The sequence below is a fragment of the Alligator sinensis genome, unplaced genomic scaffold (assembly GCF_000455745.1).
Source record: "Alligator sinensis unplaced genomic scaffold, ASM45574v1 scaffold420_1, whole genome shotgun sequence".
Classification (NCBI taxonomy): domain Eukaryota; kingdom Metazoa; phylum Chordata; order Crocodylia; family Alligatoridae; genus Alligator; species Alligator sinensis.
In genome coordinates this window covers 602,716-624,760 of record NW_005842298.1, presented here as the reverse complement: position 1 = coordinate 624,760, position 22,045 = coordinate 602,716, and the positions used below count along the sequence as shown (strand labels likewise).

The window sequence follows — 22,045 nt, the reverse complement described above, 5'->3', positions numbered from 1 at the left end:
ATTGTTTAATCCTGCATATACTGAGGTAACAATAGTGTTGATGAGAACAGTGTTTCAAAATTGGTTCCTTCACCAGTGTAATATAAATAACTTTAAAACTGTCCCAGATTATTGTCTTTATTATATAGATTTAACTTACACTACAAGTGTAGTTGTGCCAAGGGATAATACTAAAGCTAATATCAAAACTTTGGTAATAACGTTATACTGCCTTTATATTGAATCCATAGTGTGCATTGTATTTTCTAGATGTGACTCTAGCACACCCTCTACTGTTGCAACATGGCATCCATTCAGAGCAGCCTTTTTAGTGTAATATTGGATCTCTAGTACCATGTTGAATGGTATACTTCAAGTGGCTTTAAACCTGAAGATAGTCCTTGATTGGATACCTATTGTTCATAAACAATGTTGGAACCTAAAGTTGCTTCCACTCAAGTGTAGACTTGACTGCCAAGGTTTATTTCAGTTTTAATTTGAACTACTTTCATATAGCATTCGGATAGCCAAAATATGAAAATACTAGCTTTTATTCTGGACAAACATATTATTTTGGCAACTAATTTTAGAACTAGACTCCAGTATGCTTCTATTTGTTCTGAAGAGATGGGCCTTAATCAGAACCTGAATCCAAACCCTACAGTGGTCATTCAAAATTGGACCTGATCCACATTCATAGCTCTTGGTTTTGGACCATAAACCTATGGTTGAGCGTGTTTTGTAAAACTGTTCAGTTATTTTAGGGAATTGGGATAGTAATTTTTGACAACATCTGCCACAGACCCGTTAACTCTGGGCTTGCTTCATTTGAGGTGTATATGTAAGCGCCAGATACTGGCCATATTGACTTGTCTAATATCACTAAATAACAGAATCATATTCTTCATTAGCTCTCGTCTGCACAATATGTATTCTTCTGTTCGTACGTGTCATTGATCTTCGTATAATAGAAGCTTATGAGGTTTTTTTGCATTTTTTTTGGCTAAACAGTATTGATGTTTCAAGACAGTTGTTATGATTGTGAAACTAATTGTTTGGTTTTTGTTTTCTCTTTTCTTTTTTTTTCTTTTTGTAAACTTTGACTGCAGCATTATGTTGACTTGTGTTCTGTCTCTGCTTTGGCTCAGTTTCCCTACCTGTCCATTTAAAGTTTCACATACATTTCCCTGCTCACCCTACCCCACATTCCTATCTTGATAAGGCAAAAAACCCCAAAACCCAGATCTGTATATTGTCTTTATTACATTATGGGATAGCTTATGCAACCCGATTTCTATTTTGGATATCACTGTAAATGTCATTTCTTTGTCAGCTGTGTTTGGACCATTTGCAGAATTACTGAGTCTGTTTGCATGATGTGCATCTGTTTAGTCCTTAATATGAAGTAAGGTTCATATTATATCCCTATTCATCTTCCAGTTATTTAATGATACATGTAATATGCAAACCAGCAGTGGGTTTGCTAATTACTGAAGCTTAATAGAATGGCCCTTTCCCAGACTCCTTTGCTGTGAATGCCTTTTACCCTCAGTTGTAGCTATAAACTGGCATCTTGTAGCTTGTGAGGCCAGAGATCTTCTATACTCTTCACATACCATTGGGAAAAATGGATGGCACAAAGAATGGTGAGCTTGATTTCCCCCTTCCAATTTGAGTACTCTTCTCCAGCTCTTTTTAGAAATGTAAATATTCTTGAATTCCTCCTCTCCCTTCCCTTTTTCTCCAAGGAGGTCTCTGTCTTATTTTACAATATATGTATTGGAATTATTATTGCAGTTCTTTCACATATTTCAGAATTGGAAAAAATGTATCCATTAGTTATAGAGCTGGTTAGTCGCTGTAGTTTGCATTGCTGTCCTTGCAGATGTTAAAGGAGCTCCTAAGAATATCTCCTAGATCTGTAATCTGCTGTGAGGAACTAGGAAGTTGCATCTTGGGGTACTAAATTGATTTAAAAGAAGCATGGGCAGCTTTCATTATTCATTCCTATCAAGGATTATTTTAAAATTTCAAATTGTAGCCTTTTACTAGAGAGAAGGGAGTTTTCAAATTAAATCAAGGAAAAGTTTTGCCTGGGTAGCTTTATCTAAGAAATGTTTGAAAAAGATTCTTGAAATTCAAACATTACGAACTAACTGTGGGGCTGTCCTTTTTTTTTTTTTTTTTTTTTTTCTTTTTTTCTTTTTTGTGGCGTGGCGTAGACATCTTCTCGATTGTTGGTACGGCCCACCAGCTCTGAGACACCAAGTGCTGCAGAACTAGTCAGCGCAATTGAGGAACTCGTCAAAAGTAAAATGGTGAGACTGAGTAGCAGATGAGCATAAAACAGAAGCTAAGCCATGGTGCCCTGAAGCACTGCTCAATGAAAACTCTGACACATTATCCATGAGCTAGAATAGTTAGAACATGTTTCAAAAAGTAGTCTCATAGCTTCATATATGACAAGTGGCATGTGTGCAATTTTGTGCAAATGATGTATATAGTAGTGGTGCTCAACCTTGGGGCCCCACAGGCCAAATGAATGGAATGTGGTATGTTTCTGGACTGGATCCTGCCTAGGATTGGTCCACAGGTGCCATCCTGTTTGGTGGCCCAACATCATGCTCTGATGTGGCCACATACCATCCCAATCCTACCATGCACCACACAAGCCAGCATGCAAAGCCACATTATCCATCCCACAGGGCCTCCCTACAGGTCCAGAAATTTGGCAAAGGAGTAGCCATTAATGCTGCCACTGCTCCCCCACCACCAGACCTGTGGGAAGCCATATATACACGTAGAGAGAGATGATTTGTTAGTATAGGATAAGTTTAAGATCAGAGCAATATGCTCTGGAATTGCATTACACTCCGTGTACCCAGAACCTTTTATAAAGTTTTGTCAAAGTATAACTGGTGTAAGTTGCACAGAGTTAACCATAAAGGAAGCAAATAACCCAAGCAGAAGTCCCTACCCACTGGCTGTCAAGCTGTTGTCAGCTGGTAATGCTTTGTAGACATTGTGCCAAGGGAGAGAGAATCCTTCCCTTTTTTAAAAAGATTAGTGCTCTCTTGGCATTGTTTTTGCACTGGCTTGTTTACCTGGGTAAAGTGCTTCCAAAAGGAGAATTTAGGGCCTGATTTTTTGTTCTTTTTTGAATGCAAGTACATAAAGATGCAGATAAGCACTCACAAGGGGGTTAGATGCTGAGATACTTGGGAGGGCCCCCTCCCTCACCCCTGTCCAATAACTAAAATACCTAAATTTGGGTACAGCCCCACCCCCACCCTTGGCTTCTAGTTGGAGATTATCTTTAGGATTTAGTAACAGCTCACTCATTTGTCAGGATTAACTATGTAGGGCTTGGTTTACAGTAGGCTGCTTTTATTGCATCCGATTTTTAGGGTTCGCATGTGCTTTTTCCAACCCTTTGCTCCTTTTTCTTTATTCTTTTGAACTAGCTTCAGAAAACAAGAACATATTTCCTTTATACATTTTGCCCTAGCTCAGAACAGTCCTGTATCTTTCTATGTAGTAACTTCTTCTATTAGCCTCTCTAGATTTTTTCATACTATTGTTTGGGTTCACTTTTTACTTAATTACACAGGAAAGAGGAGCAAACAGTTTTCAAAATGTAACCACCTAAAAACCCATGGCAGGCTTTAGTAAAATAAAACTGGCAGCGATTCATAATTTTTCCCTGATGCAGCCCAATACCACTGACTCTTTTTAGCAATTGCTTCATATAATCTCAAGCGGTGATGTCCTCATTTCATATCATTAGTCAATAAGTATCAGCTTGTTTTTGGGCACTCTCTCCAGGAGGTCAAATCCTTGTTCAGTTTTTATTTATTGTTTGAAGGCTTCAGTGGTACATCTGATTCAGAAGGGTGTAGCCCAGCTGTATCTTGTCATATTTGGGAAATGATGATGGATAATTACAACCAGGTCTGACCATAATGGATTACAGTTGAACTAACCAAATAAAAGCCTTTCACAATTTTTCTCTGCATGCTATCTCCCAGATCTGCCTTCTCCCCTATCATCTACCCTATCCCCCATTTCTTTCCCTCCCTCCCCACAAAAAAGTGGGGGCTCCAGTTCCTAGATTTAACATACCAGCAGGATGAGTTGCATCCCCTTGCTTGGTTTAACCAGGTTTATCTCAAACCAGTTTCAGCCATTTTGAAACTGGTTTACGTGCACTGAGCTTCTGTTCTGTTACAGGTTTAAACCGGTTTCTGATGACTTAAGCCGGTTTATGTTTAACTTCTGTCCCTATCCAAAATGAAAATGCTAGCACTTGTGATTCAGTTAGCCTCCTAGGTAAGCTGTGTTGCTCCCTTGGCTTCTAGAGGCAATGTTGCTGCACCCATATTCAACAGATAAGTTTTGCCTCCAGTTTTGAAAATTAATTTTGAGAGCTACCAGGGACAGTTATTGAATTTAATGCATGTCTAGGGGGAGGTGGGAAAGGTATCTATAAATGCAATTTATTTTGCAATTGGACTTGAGGCTAATGTAGCCCTTTGGTTAAATAAAGTGAAAGCCAAGGAGGTTGATGTTTGGAAGAAGATACCTTTTTTCCTAAAATATATATTAGGTGCTGTTTTTTGGGGGGCCACAGAATTGTTACCTTCTCTCTAAGTTGAAGTGAAAGGCATTTGTTTAGTCTTTAACTGATCTCCTCTCCAAGATACAGTCATTGGCAAAAGCAGTCAAAAACCATTTCAAGAATATATGACTAAAATCCCTTTGTTTGGTTTACCTGCTCTTATCTCTGATTTCATAAATCCATCCCTTTTTAAGTTACCAGACTCCCCAGTTGGATGGTCTGTTAAGAATGTATTATTGCCCTGGTTTTGAGGCTATAACCTGCATTCAAATGCACTGTGCTTGAAGCTGTAAAAATATGAATTAAAATGCAGCTCCTGCTCAGAAGAGCTTCTTGAGCATAAAAAAAAAACAAACTAGAAGGAAAATTGTATTTCTTAATTTCTTAAAGAAGAAAAGTATTTTTAAAAGTCCCCTTCTTAATATTTATGTGTAATACAAGGGATTTTAATTGCCCTAATTTTCTTCTAGTGGTCTCCATTAACAATGTCAGTGTTTGGCAACAGTTACTATGTTTCATTTTGTGTTTAAAAGGATTTAGAAAAAGCAACAATTGTGCTAACAGTATAATAAATGTTAATTTGTTAATGGCATCCCTTAAATGGTTGTCGTCTTCTTGATTGCCCGAGGTAACTTAAACAAAAAGGTTTGGGTAGAATTTCCACGTTATTTGCTGTTAATGTGCATTTTCTGTAGAGAACTGTATTTAAAGCCATATGTTATAAATTAAAGATCAAATTGCAACATTTGCTAACCTTTTATGAATGCATCCTTAGGCACTGGAGGATCGTCCAAGTTCCTTGTTGGTAGACCAAGGTGACAGCAGCAGTCCATCATTTAACCCATCAGATAACTCCCTCCTCTCCTCCTCATCACCTATAGATGAGATGGAAGAAAGGAAATCCAGTTCTTTAAAACGGCGACAGTAAGATTGGCTAATAAATATATTTTTCCCATCTGCTGTTAATAAGGTAGTATTTCTGGAGCCCCTGCACCATTTGAAAGTGTTCTGTGTTGAACCAAAAGCAGAAATAGTTCCAATTTTCCATTGTCTTTTTGCACTTTCGAGATCAGATGTTTGTTTCAGTTTGTCTCAGCTGTTGCTCAAAGAACCTTCCTATGCATAACAGATCCAGTCATAACTCCAGTGAAAAGTCCTGTTGAAAACATATCAGCCTCAGGCCTTGTAGAGAAGGATTCTGGGTTTTATGGATTTTTTTAAAATGTTTCTCAGAAAGCACATTATTTTTTCCAGGATGCTTTTCTTCTGTATGGTAAACTCAGACGGTAGTAGAAGAGATACAGAAATATTCCTAGTTTTGAAGACTAATCTTGTGTTCCATGAAAATTATTCAGTTTGTTTTATTAATTAATATTATGGTTTGTTTTCAGAGAGTCACAAATTAGAATGTTTAAACCGTGATTTAATTATTATGACTCAAACAGAGCATCTGACTATTGCAGCTATCGTTTATTAAACAGAAATAAGAACGCTCAAAAACCAAAGGCAGTGAAGCTTCCAAGCTCCCACTTAAACTTCATCTGCAATATGGAGGATGAACAGAGCTTATGTTTTTTTTCCCTGGGACACAGCTGTATGTATCTTAAATTATTGCAGGTCACCAGGACAAGCTGGCCAGGTTGTGTGCTCTCACTGGCCATCTATTGGTGCAGAGGTAGCAATGCAGCTTAGAAATGCAATGTATGTAATGACTGAGCCATTCTTGTATTGATCCTGGTCAAACCCCAGGACAGTCAGGCCCAAGTCCAACACGACATGTATTTAAAGCCTGGTTGTACATAACCACAAACTTGTAAAGTATCATCTACCTGGGAATCCTTTTAAGAATCTTTAATTTTTAATGAGTCTGCCTCCTTGAACATGCATTCACTTTTTTCTTCTGTTTTATAGCTATGTCTTACAGGAATTAGTGGAAACAGAACGAGATTATGTACGAGATCTGGGCTGTGTAGTTGAGGTATGTCTGTTCAGTCTTCTAAAGTGGCTTTAAAAAAAATCCCACAATTCAGGTGTATAAAGACAGAATTGAAGAGAAAACTATAGACTTCTGAAGTCTGCTGCATGGATGGATTTTTCTGCAACTTTTTAAAAATAGACTAGAAAAATGTATCAAATCCTTTTCCATTTTTTAGAGTCTCTTTTTCATTGCCCTTTGCAATGGATAGCACATGAGTAGCGTCTTTCACATGACCTCAGTGGGACAGTTCAGGTGAGCAGCCGTGTGGATATGCTTGCATTCATGGCATCATCCCTTTAATTGTAAGCCACTTTGAGGAAGATCCATCTCTTCCTGCATTTTTGTATGCTGCCTTCACTAAGGAAATTCAAATCTGCTTAAGTGCTGGACATCTCAAAGCATTAATCTGCTTTCATGAAAAGCTGGAAAAGCCTGTAGGTGTCACTAGTATTGCAAACAAAATGCCTGTATCAAGGCTCCAGATTCCATTAACTTAGCCCATTTCAAAGTAAATAGGTACCTTACCTGTGCTACCATTCGGAAGAGTTACTTAGCTTGAGTATGTTTTAGAAAGCTATCTTTTCTTGCTAAATCTAGATGTTTTCTTAGAAGAGTTGATTAACAGGTAGATCAAAGGTCATTTCTTAGATGAGGCATCAGCCCATCCCATTATGCTGAATAAATATCAGACACTGCAGGCCTCAGATACACTAAGCAAATAGTTACACAAAGGCTTGCAAATTAATTTACTTGTGAGATCTAAATATTACCCTGTGTGCACCCTATATAGAAAGTAACGTGTGCTATATTTTTAATACTAGTTTTTCCCCTTTAGTTGTCAAAATTTGCTTTTATTTTATTCTTAAATGAGAAATGGTATAGGGAAATAATGTTTTTACATTCTGGGTCGGGGTGGCCAGAGTTACTTACCCTGGGAGCCACATCTGGTCCTCCACTGAAGTTCAAGAGCGGAAAGGGGGGTGGGGCTGCTGCTGAGCAACCTGGTGAGAAAGCAGGGTGGGGGTACTGAGCAACTGGTGGGGTGGGGTGGGGTGGGGTGGGGTGCTGAGCGAGCATTGAGCTGCTCCAGCTTTTTCCCTTGGGGAGCCCAGTGCCTGAGCCAGCAGGGCCAAGAGAAGTGGGAGGGGCTTCGGTTTGGCCATTGTGGTTCTAGGTTTTTCTCTTTTTACTTTGGATTTCCAGCACTTGTTGTAAAATAACTTGTGAAGAAATTTGAACTGTTGGCTATCTAGATAACCACTTATTTTTCTATTATTTTCATTTCTCCTGTACAAAGTGCTTGTAAACAATTATGGTGATGAATAGTGAGAAAAGTCATACTTTTCTAGCATTTTTACAGAATTATGGGGTTAGGTATCTCTGAGAGAGAATTTTATTTTTTATAAATACTTTTCTAAGGATCTTATGATGTACATTTAGATCATAATATTTTTTCTGTAAACTTGAAGGCTTAGCAGGCCAAATATGAACATTTCTGATTGCACTGCATTTGAGTACTAGGAAATGTAAAACCAGCCACTCTGATTTTTATCATCACAAAGATGCATTGAACCAAGCTTTAAATACCATGCCATAAATTAAGTAGCTGAAAAATTAAAGTTTTAATTCAAACAAAACTCCTATTGTTAGTTAAATTCATTTGTATTAGTGATTTAATTGTCTCTTGTATTTGTAAATATTACTGGTTTAGTGACTTAAATTTCAGAATGCAGTGGACAGTTTCTTATGCTCTTTAAAAACACCACCTCATGAAACATCTCTTAAGTCAGGATTTTTCACAGTGAATTCTTCTGGATGGTTGCAGGGTTACATGGCACTTATGAAGGAAGATGGTGTTCCTGATGATATGAAGGGGAAAGACAAAATTGTATTTGGCAACATTCACCAGATTTATGACTGGCACAGAGAGTATGTATGTTTTTAAACTTAAGAGTTATATGCAGTACTTGCTGAAAATAATTTATGAATTCTAAGCATTACCAACTAAGGAACCAAATTAAATAGCTTTTAATTTAAAGTCACATGAATAAGTACTAAAAGCAACAAAGAGCAGTTATCCTAGTTTATAATTTGAAATTTTATTTTTAGTAGGACTCTTCCTACAGGCATTTGTATAGAGGCTGGAAAAATATATCACATACTTGATTTATGATCTGTAGCTTATGCATGAATATGTGCAGGCCTTCCCTGGTGTTTAGATGATACAAGAGCTCTGTATTAAAGAGATGTGCTTGCTCAAAAGATTTTATTCTTTAATTTCAGTGTCTAGTAAGGTTAAAAGAGCACACAAGGGATTTGGAGTAACCAAAAGGGAAATTTCAATCAAGTTCAACAAAAAGATTCCACTGCTGAAGAGCTATATTTAAAATGAATGTGTTTGAAGTAGTTTAGTACATTCTTTATATAGGCGTATGTTGCAGATAAGATACAGACTACTCAAGATCACAGCAGGTTAAAGCAGATGCAAAGTATTCAAGGCCAAAAATGTTGGGCGGTGGGTTGACAATACCATAAAATATGGTATAAAATGTCTTTTTTCTGTTTATCTTAGCTTCTTTTTAGGAGAATTGGAGAAGTGCCTTGAAGATCCAGAAAAACTGGGATCCCTGTTTGTTAAGCATGTAAGTAGCACTAAGATCTTGGGCAAGAACGTTTATATCACCTGGAAATGCTACAAACTTTATTTATTTTTTTAATATATCAAGGATCCTTTTGTGGAGCAACATGTGTAAGGATGGTCTTCTCAGGTCTCTTGGTCTCTCTGGTCTCTCAACCTTGAGGGCCTTACAGCTACCTCAGCCACATCCTTCTATCTCCTTTTATCATATGCAGTCTCCTTCCAACTTGTCACATCTTCACCTATCCCTTCCAGGTCTGTTTTTGTTATCTTCCCATTGTTGCCTGGGTCACCTTGAAATCTGATATCCTCCACCTCAGTTTCTAAAGTCTTCTTTTTCCTGCCTTCTCTCATTGGTTCTCGCAACATGCCCTGCTCTGTGCTCTTAATCTTGCTCAAGGCATCACATCTTTTGTAAGAGTCCACAAGCACTTGTTTGTCTTTTCCTCCATACTCTGTTTTCTTATACTATATAAGAAATCAGTAAAATAAAATTTTCTAGAGCAGGAATCAGAAGCAGAATTGCACCTCCTACTATGCCACATGTGCATGGCAGGAGGCACAGGCGACTGGTAGGGGGTGCACGGGGGTGCATGTGCCCCCCCCTGACAGTGTCATCAGATCCAACCACACCTTATTCCCAGCGCAGCGGGAGCCCGATCTGGGTTTCCAGCCAAAGGAACGCCCTAAGGGTCCCCATGGCAGGGAGACTGCATAGGGTGTCCCCAGGGCTGAAAGCCTTGTCAGGTGATGTGGTTCCTAGTTGTGGGTGAATAACTGGGAGCATAACCTTTCCCACAACTGAGAGCTCCAATTGGCTGAGGAGACTCCTAGTTGCAGCAGCCTATGGGACAGTGCCATGGCTGGGAGTCCTGTTAGCTGCAGGATTCCCAGCTGTGGCAGTGCATGGTGCTCCCACACAGCTAACAGCTCCAAGGCACAGGGGCATAGGCTACACATGCAAATTAGAGCTGGATTACATAGTTATAAAAATGATTACACATTTTCCAGCTCTAACTTTATACCTGGTTGGAGCTTTTTAAACCATGATTGTTTATTTGCACGTGTAACTGGTCTAAATTAATTGTGCAGTTAACCAGCTAATTGTCTAATACAGATATCATGTAGAGGGGAGCTTAGCTCTCTCCCTAATGTCAATGCAAAATCATTCCTGCAGTGTTTTCTGGTTTTGTATTCAGTCTAATTTGAAATCAAAAGCAATGAAGCATCTAAGAGATTTCCTTTGGTAGTGAAACTGCTCATCATGCATTTGTTTTTCCCCTCTGACTTCTTTTTTTGTAAAAAGGAAATAACTGTATGCATTTAGATATTGTAATATTCATAACCCATTAATGGTAACTAAGAGAAGTAATGCTTCATGCTAATTTTGTTTTAAAGAAAACAACAACTTGTGATTTCAAAATATTGTTCAAGCCCAGTATTATTTGTGTTGTTCCCATGGTCTTGTTTGTGTCCCAGTGTCATGTTACACACAACTCTTGTGCTAGATACAAAACTCTTTGTATCCAAGTTGTCTGAGATATTAAATGGGCAACTTAGACTATACAGCTGGAAGGATCGCTAATGGTCATTTTAAAGAACTTTTCTTAATTCTTTAGATTTCAAGTGTTTTAGCTATTCTGGTGCTTGCTTCTGTGGTGTTTAAAAATGGTTTACTGGTGATTTTTCCTGCAGAACTAAACTTGCTGTGTTCTTTGTACTCAAAAACATGTTTACATTTTTTATGTTGCAGGGACATGGGAACACAGTATGGGCTTTTCACCTTTGGCTCATTTTATTCCATAAAAATTAGCACAACATATCAACATTAAATATTTATCATGTTTTCACATCTATATTTCCTTCAAATTATACCCATCTCTGGGTACCTAGTTTATATATATATTTTTAACTCCTATTATACAGGTCCTCGAAATTCTTTGTAGACTTGTCTATTTAGTTTCCTCCTTGTGTCTCTTCTGTCCAATTTCTTGTGCTGGATTTGAAGTATAGTTGCTTCTTTGTTCTTGATTCAGTAAGACTGTGTCCCTTTTCATAAAGCAAGGATCTATTTCAATGTTTTATTGCTTTTTTATTGTACTTCTGTTCTGTGTATCACTTATTTCTGACTGTTATATATTATTGTGTCTTTGTTCATGGGGGGGGTTTTTTGTAGGAAAGAAGGTTGCACATGTACATAGTTTACTGCCAAAACAAACCAAGGTCCGAGCACATTGTTTCAGAATACATTGATACATTTTTTGAGGTAAGTCCCTGAGTGGGTAAGTGAGTGTAATTTTTCAGGAAAGAGTTTGAATGCAGTTCCTAAACACTATAACAAAGGTAGATGGCATTAATCCATGTTTGTTCTTTCTGAGAGATTTATAGACAGCCTGCAGCAGTGAGTTTTTGAAGCATGGATTTAAGTTGTCAAGAGCACTTCTGTTCTGTAATAAATAGTAATGCAGAGCAAGAGATGGGCTACAGTGTTGGTCCTCAGCCCTTCAGGACAGCCTCAGGTGCCCTCATAGGCAGAACGTGGCTCATGGAGTGCCTCTGAGCCACTCTGAGTCTCCAAAAAGTTAAAACTGAGGATGACAGGGAGAGCTTGCAGCCTGTGACTTGCTTGATATTTTTCACTGGTGAATTGATGCAGGTTGGAGACTACTAAACTATAATATGAATGCAGATACAGAAATTTGGTTTTGCTCTGCAGGACTTGAGGATCCTCAGAAACTTAGATGCTATAGACATAACATAAAGGTTAAGTCAAAACTTAAAGCCAAGTTTTTGTCACATAAAGTTATCCTCCCAGTAGTTTATGTTCAGAACTTCAGCCAGCTCTGCAAAACAGCTCAAGCAGATTTAAATGAGGCAGAAAAGTTGACAGCCATTTAAATACACTGAAGTAAATACTTTGAATTATAAAGTTAATCTTTTATGTGTTCCTTATTTAGGCATAAAGCCTGCATGAGACACCAATTCTGTACTCACTCAGACAAAGTCACAAAAATCATTCTTACATATTTTATTTAAAAATAAAAAACAAAATAACCTCTTGCTCCACCTTCAGTAAAGTAGGGGTTGCGTGGACTCTGTGGATGGGAGATAGGGCTCTTGAGAGAGTAAAATTCTAACCCAGCCAGGGAGCAGCTGATTAAAGATCACTGGTCAGTTTGAGGGCTGCTCTTCCAACCACTTGGTTGAAATAGCAAGTGAAGCAACTGCACAGCACATCACAGATCTTAGATCCATTTTGAAACTCCATTCCCTTCTTTTCCTTTTGTGGCCCTCCCTGCTAAGTCACATGATTCTTCTCTCCTGCCCTTGTTGATTTAAAAAAGCATGGGTCTGCCCTGCCAGCAGCCCTTGCCCTCCCATAGCATTGCCATCATGCTCATGTAGTGGACCCTGCAAACCTGAAAAATATAAAAGATCAAGTCAACGGTTACTGGTAAAGGTTTGGAAAGACAGAATTTGGAATGCCTGGACAATGAAGTGAAGAAAGAACCATAAGGAAGTGAAGAGCAGGGAGTGTAGAGCTGGACAATTCCTTGTTTAACTGAAGATTAGTCAGCCCTTGTTTCTTCTCGACTGTCAACAGTAATACACACTGCTGTATTTATTTCCAAATGAATCAAGAAGACTTGAAAGCTGAAGTTCTTCAGTTTTTCTCCTTAGGACTTAAAGCAGCGCCTGGGCCACCGACTTCAGCTCACAGACTTGCTAATAAAGCCAGTACAGAGAATTATGAAATACCAGCTGTTACTAAAGGTAAAGTGATTTTTATTATATTTTCAGGGTAACCAGCCCTAAGAAAATCTTATTAGCCTTGTGGTGACTGGCTTTTTGTTTGTTTTTTTAATAACACAAAATGTAAATGTTGTATGGGTTTCTCTTGGCTATAAACCAATATTTTAAATACTGTAATATGGCTACTTTTCTAACTAGTGTTTACATCTTTGAATCATAGCAAACATCCTGAAGCAAATACCAATCTGGATTTAAGCCAGTATAAGCACAATTTAACTGAAGTCGCTGGGGCAGAGATACTGATCGTTTGCAAGGGTGTAACCCAGAGCGAAATACGATCTTATGTGTAGGAAATGGTTTAAATATACTGAATTTCATGGTTCCTCTGACACAAGTGTGTAATTTTATTATTTTAGCACCCTTGGTTGCTTGACAAAAGTTAACTGTGACCCTTCTAGCAAGGAGCCTGATTAATGACAAAATGTTCTTGAATCACCTGAAGGCATAAAACTGGCACTGAGAATATCTTAGTTATGTCATAAAGGGGAATCAATTTTTTTCATGATTTTTCTTAAAATAATTTCCTTGATTATATTTTTTTTCATACAAATGAGATCCTGTTCAATCATGTTCAGGGTTCTCTCTGTTCATCAGTAGTATGGACTCAAGCTAATTTAATCTTTTCCCTTACAGGACTTCCTCAAATACTCTAAAAAAGCAAATCTTGATACGACAGAACTAGAGGTATTTGGGCATTTTTCTTCTATTACCTTGAGTACTAATTAGTGTGTACTACTCACTACTTCAGCTGAAGCTTGTTTGCACAGAGTTACTGTTCTTCCTTTTTTGCTCTTGCCTTTTAAACATGCTAACTACATTGTGAATCCCATATTCTGACACAGATTCCTCCACTGGAAAGCTTAATTTTTTTTAAATCTCTCCTTTCCTCTAACAGAGAGCTGTAGAGGTCATGTGCATAGTACCAAAACGATGCAATGACATGATGAACGTTGGTCGCCTGCAAGGATTTGATGTAAGTTGTTTCTTGGTTTTTAACCATGACATATGTCTGATAATCATATGCTGCCCAAAGCAGTTTGTGCAGGGGTGAGGGGACAGCTTCTTTTTGCTCTACCACTTTTCCATTCCCATTTGAGTGAAAAAAACTTTAATCTCAGTCCTTCTCAAAAGCAAGGCAACTAGTTGCCACCTGCCTTTTAGGAAACTTGATATACTTGTTTCTCACTGATTTGATTTTTTTTCAGGTGCGATATGGACAGCTAAAACAGATCAATGGGGGATGTTTCATTTATTTCATCATCATTTTGACTGACTTTTTTGCATAAGTTTAGGCTAATTTTGTACCAGTGAGTTGCAAGTGTTTTGATTACATGCATCTGATATACCAGTAATTGGTCTGTCAATAAATTTTAAACTATTCTGAACTCTTTTAAAGAAAAAGAAAAAAATCTTTGCAATGAGCTTTATTTTTCCTTTCCTCAGTAAATCTAGTTAGAAAAAAATTAATTAATGAACTAATTGAATTTGTTGCTTCTGTTTTTAGGGTAAAATTGTAGCCCAGGGTAAGCTCCTGCTGCAAGACACTTTCTTGGTCACAGACCAAGACACAGGACTTCTGCCACGCTGCAAAGAAAGACGTGTCTTCCTGTTTGAGCAGATTGTCATATTTAGTGAGCCACTAGATAAAAAGAAAGGTTTCTCCATGCCGGGATTCTTGTTTAAAAATAGTATCAAGGTAACTGTTGTGTGTGAGCTTTGTAGGGTTGTTCAGTGGGGACCAAGGTAACCCTTTTCTGGTGATGACATTCCATGTCTTTAGCAATAAACCTTAAAAGAATAGAAGATCTTCAGCTGTGTGCTGATACCCCTTCCAAACAGTTCTCTGCTGAGCTTTGACAACAAAAGAGTCTTTATGTCAAGAATCTGATGTCTTCCACCTAAAATACCTCTTCATTTTTGTACTCAGTAACTTAGACTTGCCATCCACCAAGGGGCCTACCTCTCAACTCAACATCATACCCATATCTCATCACAGATAATAGCAGTACACGGCACTTAGCCTAGCATGTGTAAATCTTAAACTTGAAGGCAGTAACTCCTATTTCCCAAGACGACAATTTCAGCAAAACTCAGCTGAAATCAAATTTTAATGACTATCAACAGCACTGAAAACCTCACTTCAGGTTACGTCACATCACATCACTTCCACAAACTAATCGCTCACACAGTAACTTAGCATGCCAAGCTTTCCCTGAGACAGTAGTGTGAGGTATAGGTCCAAGAGTCTTGTTTGGTGCCCGGAAGAAATCTGACGGGGACTTCTAAGTAATAGGGTAAATTGTACTGCAAGTGGTTCAAGCCAAATCTGTATGCCACAATCCATCTTCCATTTGTTTGGCAATATAGTAGAAGTCTTTCCATGTAGACTAAAGATTGAAGTATGAAATTGATTTAATATTCAAATAAAAGGCATCTTTTAACTATGCTGACCAGCATAGGTCAGTTTAATTGAAGTGCAACAGCCAGTAGCTCTTAGTTGTAGCGTCTGAAAGAGGATGCTATAGAATAAGATGCTGTTAGTGACTAAGTGAGATCTTAAGTACCAAAAGATGCGCATTCATTCTTAATCTTTAGGATTTTAATACTTTTTAACAAACATCTTTGAATAATATTAAGATGATGGTAATTTAATATGGTAAAGACCTGAGTGTTTTAGAGCTACTGGTTGGGGCTTCTTGGTGGAAGCTTCTTCTAATTCAATAGATGCAGTAAATTCTCTTTCATTTAAGGTGAATTGCCTTTCCCTGGAGGAAAATGTGGACAATGATCCATGTAAATTTGCACTAACGTCAAGAACAGGTGATGTCACAGAGACGTTTGTTTTGCATTCTGCTAGTCCAGGAGTCCGCCAATTATGGATCCATGAAATTAACCAAATTCTGGAAAACCAGCGCAATTTTTTAAATGGTAAATCCTTTTACATTTCTCTTCCTGCCACAAAACATTTATTAGGTAACCCCAACTACTTGCTCTTATGTATTTCATTTGATGTAATGTATAGATTATTCCAGAAGAATCTTTAAATTAAAAAAAAAACATAATGCACCATAATTGCTTTATAGAAATAATTAGGGGTGCACAGGTAGAGATTTTCGGGGCTGATACCAATAACTGAATTTTAAGAAGGCATATTGGCCAATACTGATCCAATTTCCAATACAGCTGCGTCCAGCTGGTAAGTCTGTTGTGGTGAAAGGGGAGGGAAGTGGAAGTGGGGGGGAACAGATCAACACCCCCCGTGGTGAGGGAATGAAATGGGGCTGGGGTAGTCGCTCCCAACTAGATCAGGGTGGGGCGCGGGACAGAGCTGCGGTTCATCTGCGGGGAGGTGAGAGGCAGCTCCCATTACTGCCCGTGGGAGGGCATGGGGGGGCATGTGCCCCCAGATCTGCATGGGATGGGACAGGGCAGGCTGCAGCTGTGAGCTGGGGCTGCTCCAGGCTCTTCCTGGTGGGGGGGATGTTGGGCCGTGGCAGCACTGGGAGGGAGGCATGGGGGGACTCCCAAGTGCAGCCCCAGCCTGGCTCCCCCAGCAGGAAGAGCCTGGCACAGCCCTGGCCCCAGCCCACAGCTACAACCTGCCCTGCCCAGCCCTGTGCAGAGCCAGGGAGCACACCCTCCCCTCCTCCCCCCATGCCCTCCCAGTTTTTACACAGCAGCCCAAGTCACCCCCCTCCCCTTGCCCCCCAGAGGAGCCATGGTTTCATCCCACGCTCTGCCCCAGCTGGGTAGCACCTGCCCCATCCCCACTTCCTCTCTTACTGCAGGGGGCATTGATCTCCCCCCTTCCCTCCCACCACAACAACTTACCAGCTACACACAGCTCTCCAAGCTGTTGAGCTGCACTCCTCGCTGCCTACATGCTGCGCTGCGGCTGCACGCTTGCACGGGCCATTTATTGGACAAATTATGGGCTATATCAGGCCAGTTTCCAATATAGTCCATTCTCTTTATATCAGTGCCAATCCAATATCAGACCTATGTATCAGTGCACTTCTAGAAATAATTGGGTTGCTGCTTTCCTCTGTTGTAGGGCAATAGAGTATCCATCTTAAACCAATTAAGTCTTGCATGGGGAAAACCTAAGTAAAGGTTGAATACCCAAAGGTAACTTATGTCAGGTGAATTAAATCTTTGTTTTTATTATATGTTTTCATACAATAATGTTTACTATCAAGGGGAGCACATCAGGAAATACTAGAACTTGCCATAGATCTGATCTGTTCACTGATTTGCACCCTGTTCCTGATTTTGAATTCCTCCCACTGTGTGCAGGATTTTTTTAACATTAAATAGTTTTTTTTACCAAAAAGAAAACAAACCACTGTTGGTTGGAAATGGGTTCTAATGGCTGGAGCACAGTACTAGGAAGCAGCTGTACTGGTATTTCCAAGTTGGCCATTGACTGCACCCTATAACCAGAGGGGAAATGACATATCCTTGGTAATGGGCATGTAACATGGTCGGCCTTCCTTCATATAGGTGTCATACAGTATTAATGTCTGTAAAGCACGTTGCAGTTACTTCAGGAGAAATGGTGTGAAAAGGAATGTTACCTTCTTGATAAACTCTCAGCTTTGCCATTGAATGCATCCATCTTCACTTGCCTTTGTCTGTCTTCTTGGTTTTAACTGCAGCCTTGACATCACCCATTGAGTATCAGAGGAATCACAGTAGTGGTGGCGGTGGCAGCAGTGGCAGCGGTGCTGGTGGTGGCTGCGGTGGTGGAAGTAGTAGCAGCAACAGCAGTGGTCCCAGCAGCTGTAGCGGAATTACCAGTTCCAGCCGTAGCAGGCCATCCCGGATCCCCCAGCCTGTCAGACACCATTCCCCAGTCCTGGTCTCCTCTGCAGCTTCAGCCCAAGCAGAGGCAGACAAGATGTCAGGTATGTCCATTCCCAATCCCTCCTTGCCACTCCACAGCACCTCCTTAGAGACTGGCCTCAGCCAGGTAGACAGGCATCCTCTCAGTACAGAGCTGGATGGTCCTCGGAGAGAAACTGAGCAGATTCCCAAGATGAAGGTTATTGAGAGTTCCAGGAAGACAGCTGGAAGTGTTTCTGGCTCAGCTGATGGAGCCCAGAAAGAATTGCGTGGGAGCATGGAGGACAATCGCTCAAGGAGCAGCATAGGATCCCTAACACTTGGGAAGTCAAGGCCAGGAGCCATCTCACCACTGAATTCTCCTCTTTCAACGACTTTTCCTTCTCCTTTTGGCAAGGAAACTTTTCCACCCAGCAGCCCCCTGCAGAAGGGCTCCTTTTGGAGCTCCATCCCAGCTTCCCCTGCCAGCCGCCCTGGCTCCTTCACTTTCCCTGGGGACAGTGACTCCCTCCAGCGGCCGGTCCACCACCACTCTTCACACAGCAAGGACACAGACCGCATGAGTACATGCTCCTCGACCAGCGAGCAGTCAATTCACTCCACCCAAAGTAATGGGGTAAGAGCGGAGCACTTCTGTCCTGCGAACTCTTCTAAAACCTTCCCATGCTCCCCTTCTGTGCGTTACCATCACTCTCCGTACTAACTTCTGGCTCTCCAGTGCTGCACTGCTCTGAGATAATCAACTGTTCCAATATCCTTGTACATAAGCAATTAGAAGGCACGTTCTGTCTGGGTGTGTATACATAAAACATAGACCCTGTGACATGCATACAGACACCAAATTTCTAACAGTAGTTGAAAATTCCACGTCTGCTGAAAACATAAATCACTAGGCTGATTACTACTAACTTGCTTTCCTCGTTTGTTTGTTTGTTTTGTCTTTCTAATCTGAAGGCAGATCATTAACATACTGAATATGGCAGCCACGGAGTCTGTTCATGCACCACTGGCAGCATTTCTAAACATTTGAGTTGGCAGCTTGTCTTGGGGTTTTTCCTCCACACGCATCCAGCCACACCTTTTTTCCTAATAGTTTTAACTTCAGTGAGACATCCACTTTGCACTCCTGTGCTGCTTGATTTTTTTCTCTCCTTTCATCCTTAATTGACTTGTGACATCTTTTTGACTCATCCTCTTTTAAATTCAATATCTGGAAGCTACCAACTATGAAGCTACCAACTCCAAACAAAAATCAACACAAATTAAAGCTGTGGCTATCACCCCCAAAACAGTAGTCTGTGGAGATATTGATTCCACTCTTCTGCCCCCTCCCCTCCATGTAAAAGGAACTGTGTTAGGGCATCTGGAGATTCAGCATCCAAGTCAGCACTTTTTTGCTGGAGGAATGAGGGGGGGAGCAGGGTTAAAAGAATCCACATCTGTATTGATCGCTGAACAGGAAATGAGACACAGCAGTCACAGGCATGAGCAAGTTCAGGGCACAGAAAAGAAATGCCACTGTCTATGAGTGTGATAGGCATGTCACAGAGCCTTTTACTAGTGCTTGGGTTTTTTCTCACTGAGTGTTTTGTTTTTTAGTACCTTGCAACTCCTACACAATGGCAGATCACCTAACCTGCAATACTTCTGTTAACGCATGCTCTTCTGGTTAGAATAACATAGAGCTCTCTCTTTAGTTTTTTCTTATCCTTGTAATAGCCTCAGAAGAGAAAAAAAAAATGTGCTTTGCATGTACTTTTTTTTCTGCCCCCTTGGTTTTGGTCTCCTGTCAAATTTTAATTTTCTCTTGTTTTATCTTGCATTCTTTTCTTCAGTGGAATGTTATGTTAATATGGTATCCAGGGTAAATGGATATCTTTGCAAATAATGAATAGGTTATAAATATAGATAACATAATGGTACTTTTATATGGACTTCAGTGGTGGGGGGGTGGCTTCTGTCAAGTCAGATAAGTTAATTAAAATTCCTTTATTTTTTAATGGAATAACTTTGTTGCAAACTTTAAAAAGATGCCATCATTTCTGCTATCTTCCCACTATAGCTGACAGTACCCAAATTATAAGCCTTCTTCCTCCCAATTAATCTTCTCTCTCAGCTTGATCATAGAGGTGGGTCATATTCTTGTGCTTAACATCTTTTACATTTTTTATAAAGATAGTGATGCCAGTTAAAACTTGGACTTCATTGTGCAACCAAGTAGTTGGAAGAAATAAATTCTGAAGTTTTAAGTCTACTTAAATTTGATTTGTGTGTGTGTGTGTGTGTACACATCTGCACACGCAGGTACAGTTAAACCATGTGCATAAGAGCAAGCATACACATGCATATGGGTGTATTTCATAACTAACAAAAGGAGGCACAAATCTGGAAAATTCCTTTAATGAATCTCTTTACTCTGGAATTTATGAATGATATGAGCAACATCTTTTTAAAAACAGCAGAAGGCGACTCCAGTTAAGTGGATTCTTGAGTACAAGGAATCCATTTTTAGTTAAACTTTTATATTGACTTCCTTTTCTATAATCCCATATTTGGGGGCAGCATTATCTAGCAAAATATACAACAGAAGACTAGTTACTGTACAAGAGTGACTATTTTCTCTCAAGAGGAGATTATCTTCCTGTTGTAAGAAAAATATATTCAACAGAATTAGTAGGCACAAGTTGCCACAGCCAAGTTGACAACTAAAATCCAACCATTGGTTTTCAGATTGATCTGTTCAACCTTGTTAATGAAATAAGGGCAGCTTGTGAGCTCATCCTTATCTAAGAACAGTAGTGTTTAGAAGGAGGCTTGGTTTTTGGTGAAGCAGGATCAGATATGAGGTTGTATAAATACCAATTCATGTTGAGAAATGGCATAAATGATATTAAAGCTGTCTGTGTTGTTTTCTCACAGAATAGTTTTGTTCCCCTGCTCGCCCCTTTAGTCTTTTTCAGCAAGGGGTGTATGTATATGCATTCTTTGTGAATAGTTATTTTTATCCATTATAGACAGCATTTCAGGGAGTGCTGCCAAAAAAGCTTTGCAGAGTTCCATGTTAGTTTCTTGGACACTCAGTTGAAATTTGCTCAATTTTTATCAGTTAAAGGGAAAATTTTCCGTATCAGTTTCCCTATAAACTCAGCCTGGAGACACAGTCAAGTCTGGGTTCTCATCCTTTTGGGCACTTTCACAAGAAATGTAAAACCAGCAATTTGAAAGCCATCTCACTGAGCATATGCAACTCAGAATAAAACCTTGTTGTCTCCTCCATTGCTGATTTACTTTATCATGCAAATAGAAGTAAAAAGTAGTGCAGAACTTAATCAGTAGTGTAAGCAGCTGTCACAGTACTCCTAGCGAGACCAGAGTATGTTGCAGTTCATCTGTTAGCTTGACAAATAAGTAGTGTGTCAACATTCATGGACTTTCCAAAGCAAGTGCCATCTGGTCATAAGAAGAAATAACTTGACAACTTTTATTATTTTTCAGGTGGAACTGTTAAGAGAATTCTCCTCCCCTCCCCCCGTAAACTTGAATTTATGAGAGATGTGATTTATATCACAAGTTCTTGGTCAGTTTCAGCAGCAGTTGTTGCTGATGCTTATTTCAAGCAAAAGGAAAAATTCAAGAATACCAACTCCATATGCAATATAAACTTTTAATAGGGTACAATCATAAGAATTGTGTTTAGTGATGACAATGGGACCTCCATATTAAATGGCATAAGGAGATGTCTTTTAAAAAAAAATTGCCCAGGAGATGTATTTTAAAACTAAACAGTATGTACTTTCTTATTTTGTATGTCTGTAAGCATGCCAGTTAAACTGATGGCCAACTTTATGGATTTCAGGGAGATGCTAGCAGAAGTCAATTAATTTGCCTTTGTGTCTTATTTTGTGTGTAGTGTGCTAGATCAGGGTAGCAGGTGGAGCTAGGTGAAGAGTGTTTACTCAGCTTTTATTACTTTGAAGCCCTAGCCTTAAAACTTGGTCTCTTTTTCCCATTTGAGTTCTGCAAGTCCTCATAATGGATAATCCTCTGTGCTGTAGCTTGCTTCTATAGGGAAGAAATGGAGGTGCAGCAGTGTAAAGAGATAAAAATAACTACATATAGCAAAACTTAAATAAAACTGACATCCAGAGAACAATAAATGGAAGGGAAGCCATCA

General features: G+C 39.5%; 1 protein-coding gene across 15 annotated transcripts in view; it reads left to right on the top strand.

Annotated features, from left to right (window-relative positions):
- Positions 1-22,045, top strand: part of TRIO (trio Rho guanine nucleotide exchange factor) — a 466,181-nt gene that overhangs the window by 428,997 nt on the left and 15,139 nt on the right. For 9 of the 15 annotated variants that reach the window (XR_003095137.1, XR_003095138.1, XM_025209612.1 and 6 more), the window contains 12 exons: positions 2,202-2,297; positions 5,373-5,521; positions 6,509-6,575; positions 8,401-8,504; positions 9,148-9,217; positions 11,390-11,479; positions 12,895-12,987; positions 13,660-13,710; positions 13,922-13,999; positions 14,531-14,722; positions 15,777-15,954; positions 17,685-18,487. Coding sequence is in view for 10 of the 15 variants with exons in the window: in XM_025209612.1 (XP_025065397.1) it covers positions 2,202-2,297; positions 5,373-5,521; positions 6,509-6,575; positions 8,401-8,504; positions 9,148-9,217; positions 11,390-11,479; positions 12,895-12,987; positions 13,660-13,710; positions 13,922-13,999; positions 14,531-14,722; positions 15,777-15,954; positions 17,685-18,487 (1,971 nt within the window). In the remaining 5 variants the exon portion in view is untranslated. The other 6 variants (XM_025209620.1, XM_025209621.1, XM_025209619.1 and 3 more) reach the window with 5 other exon arrangements.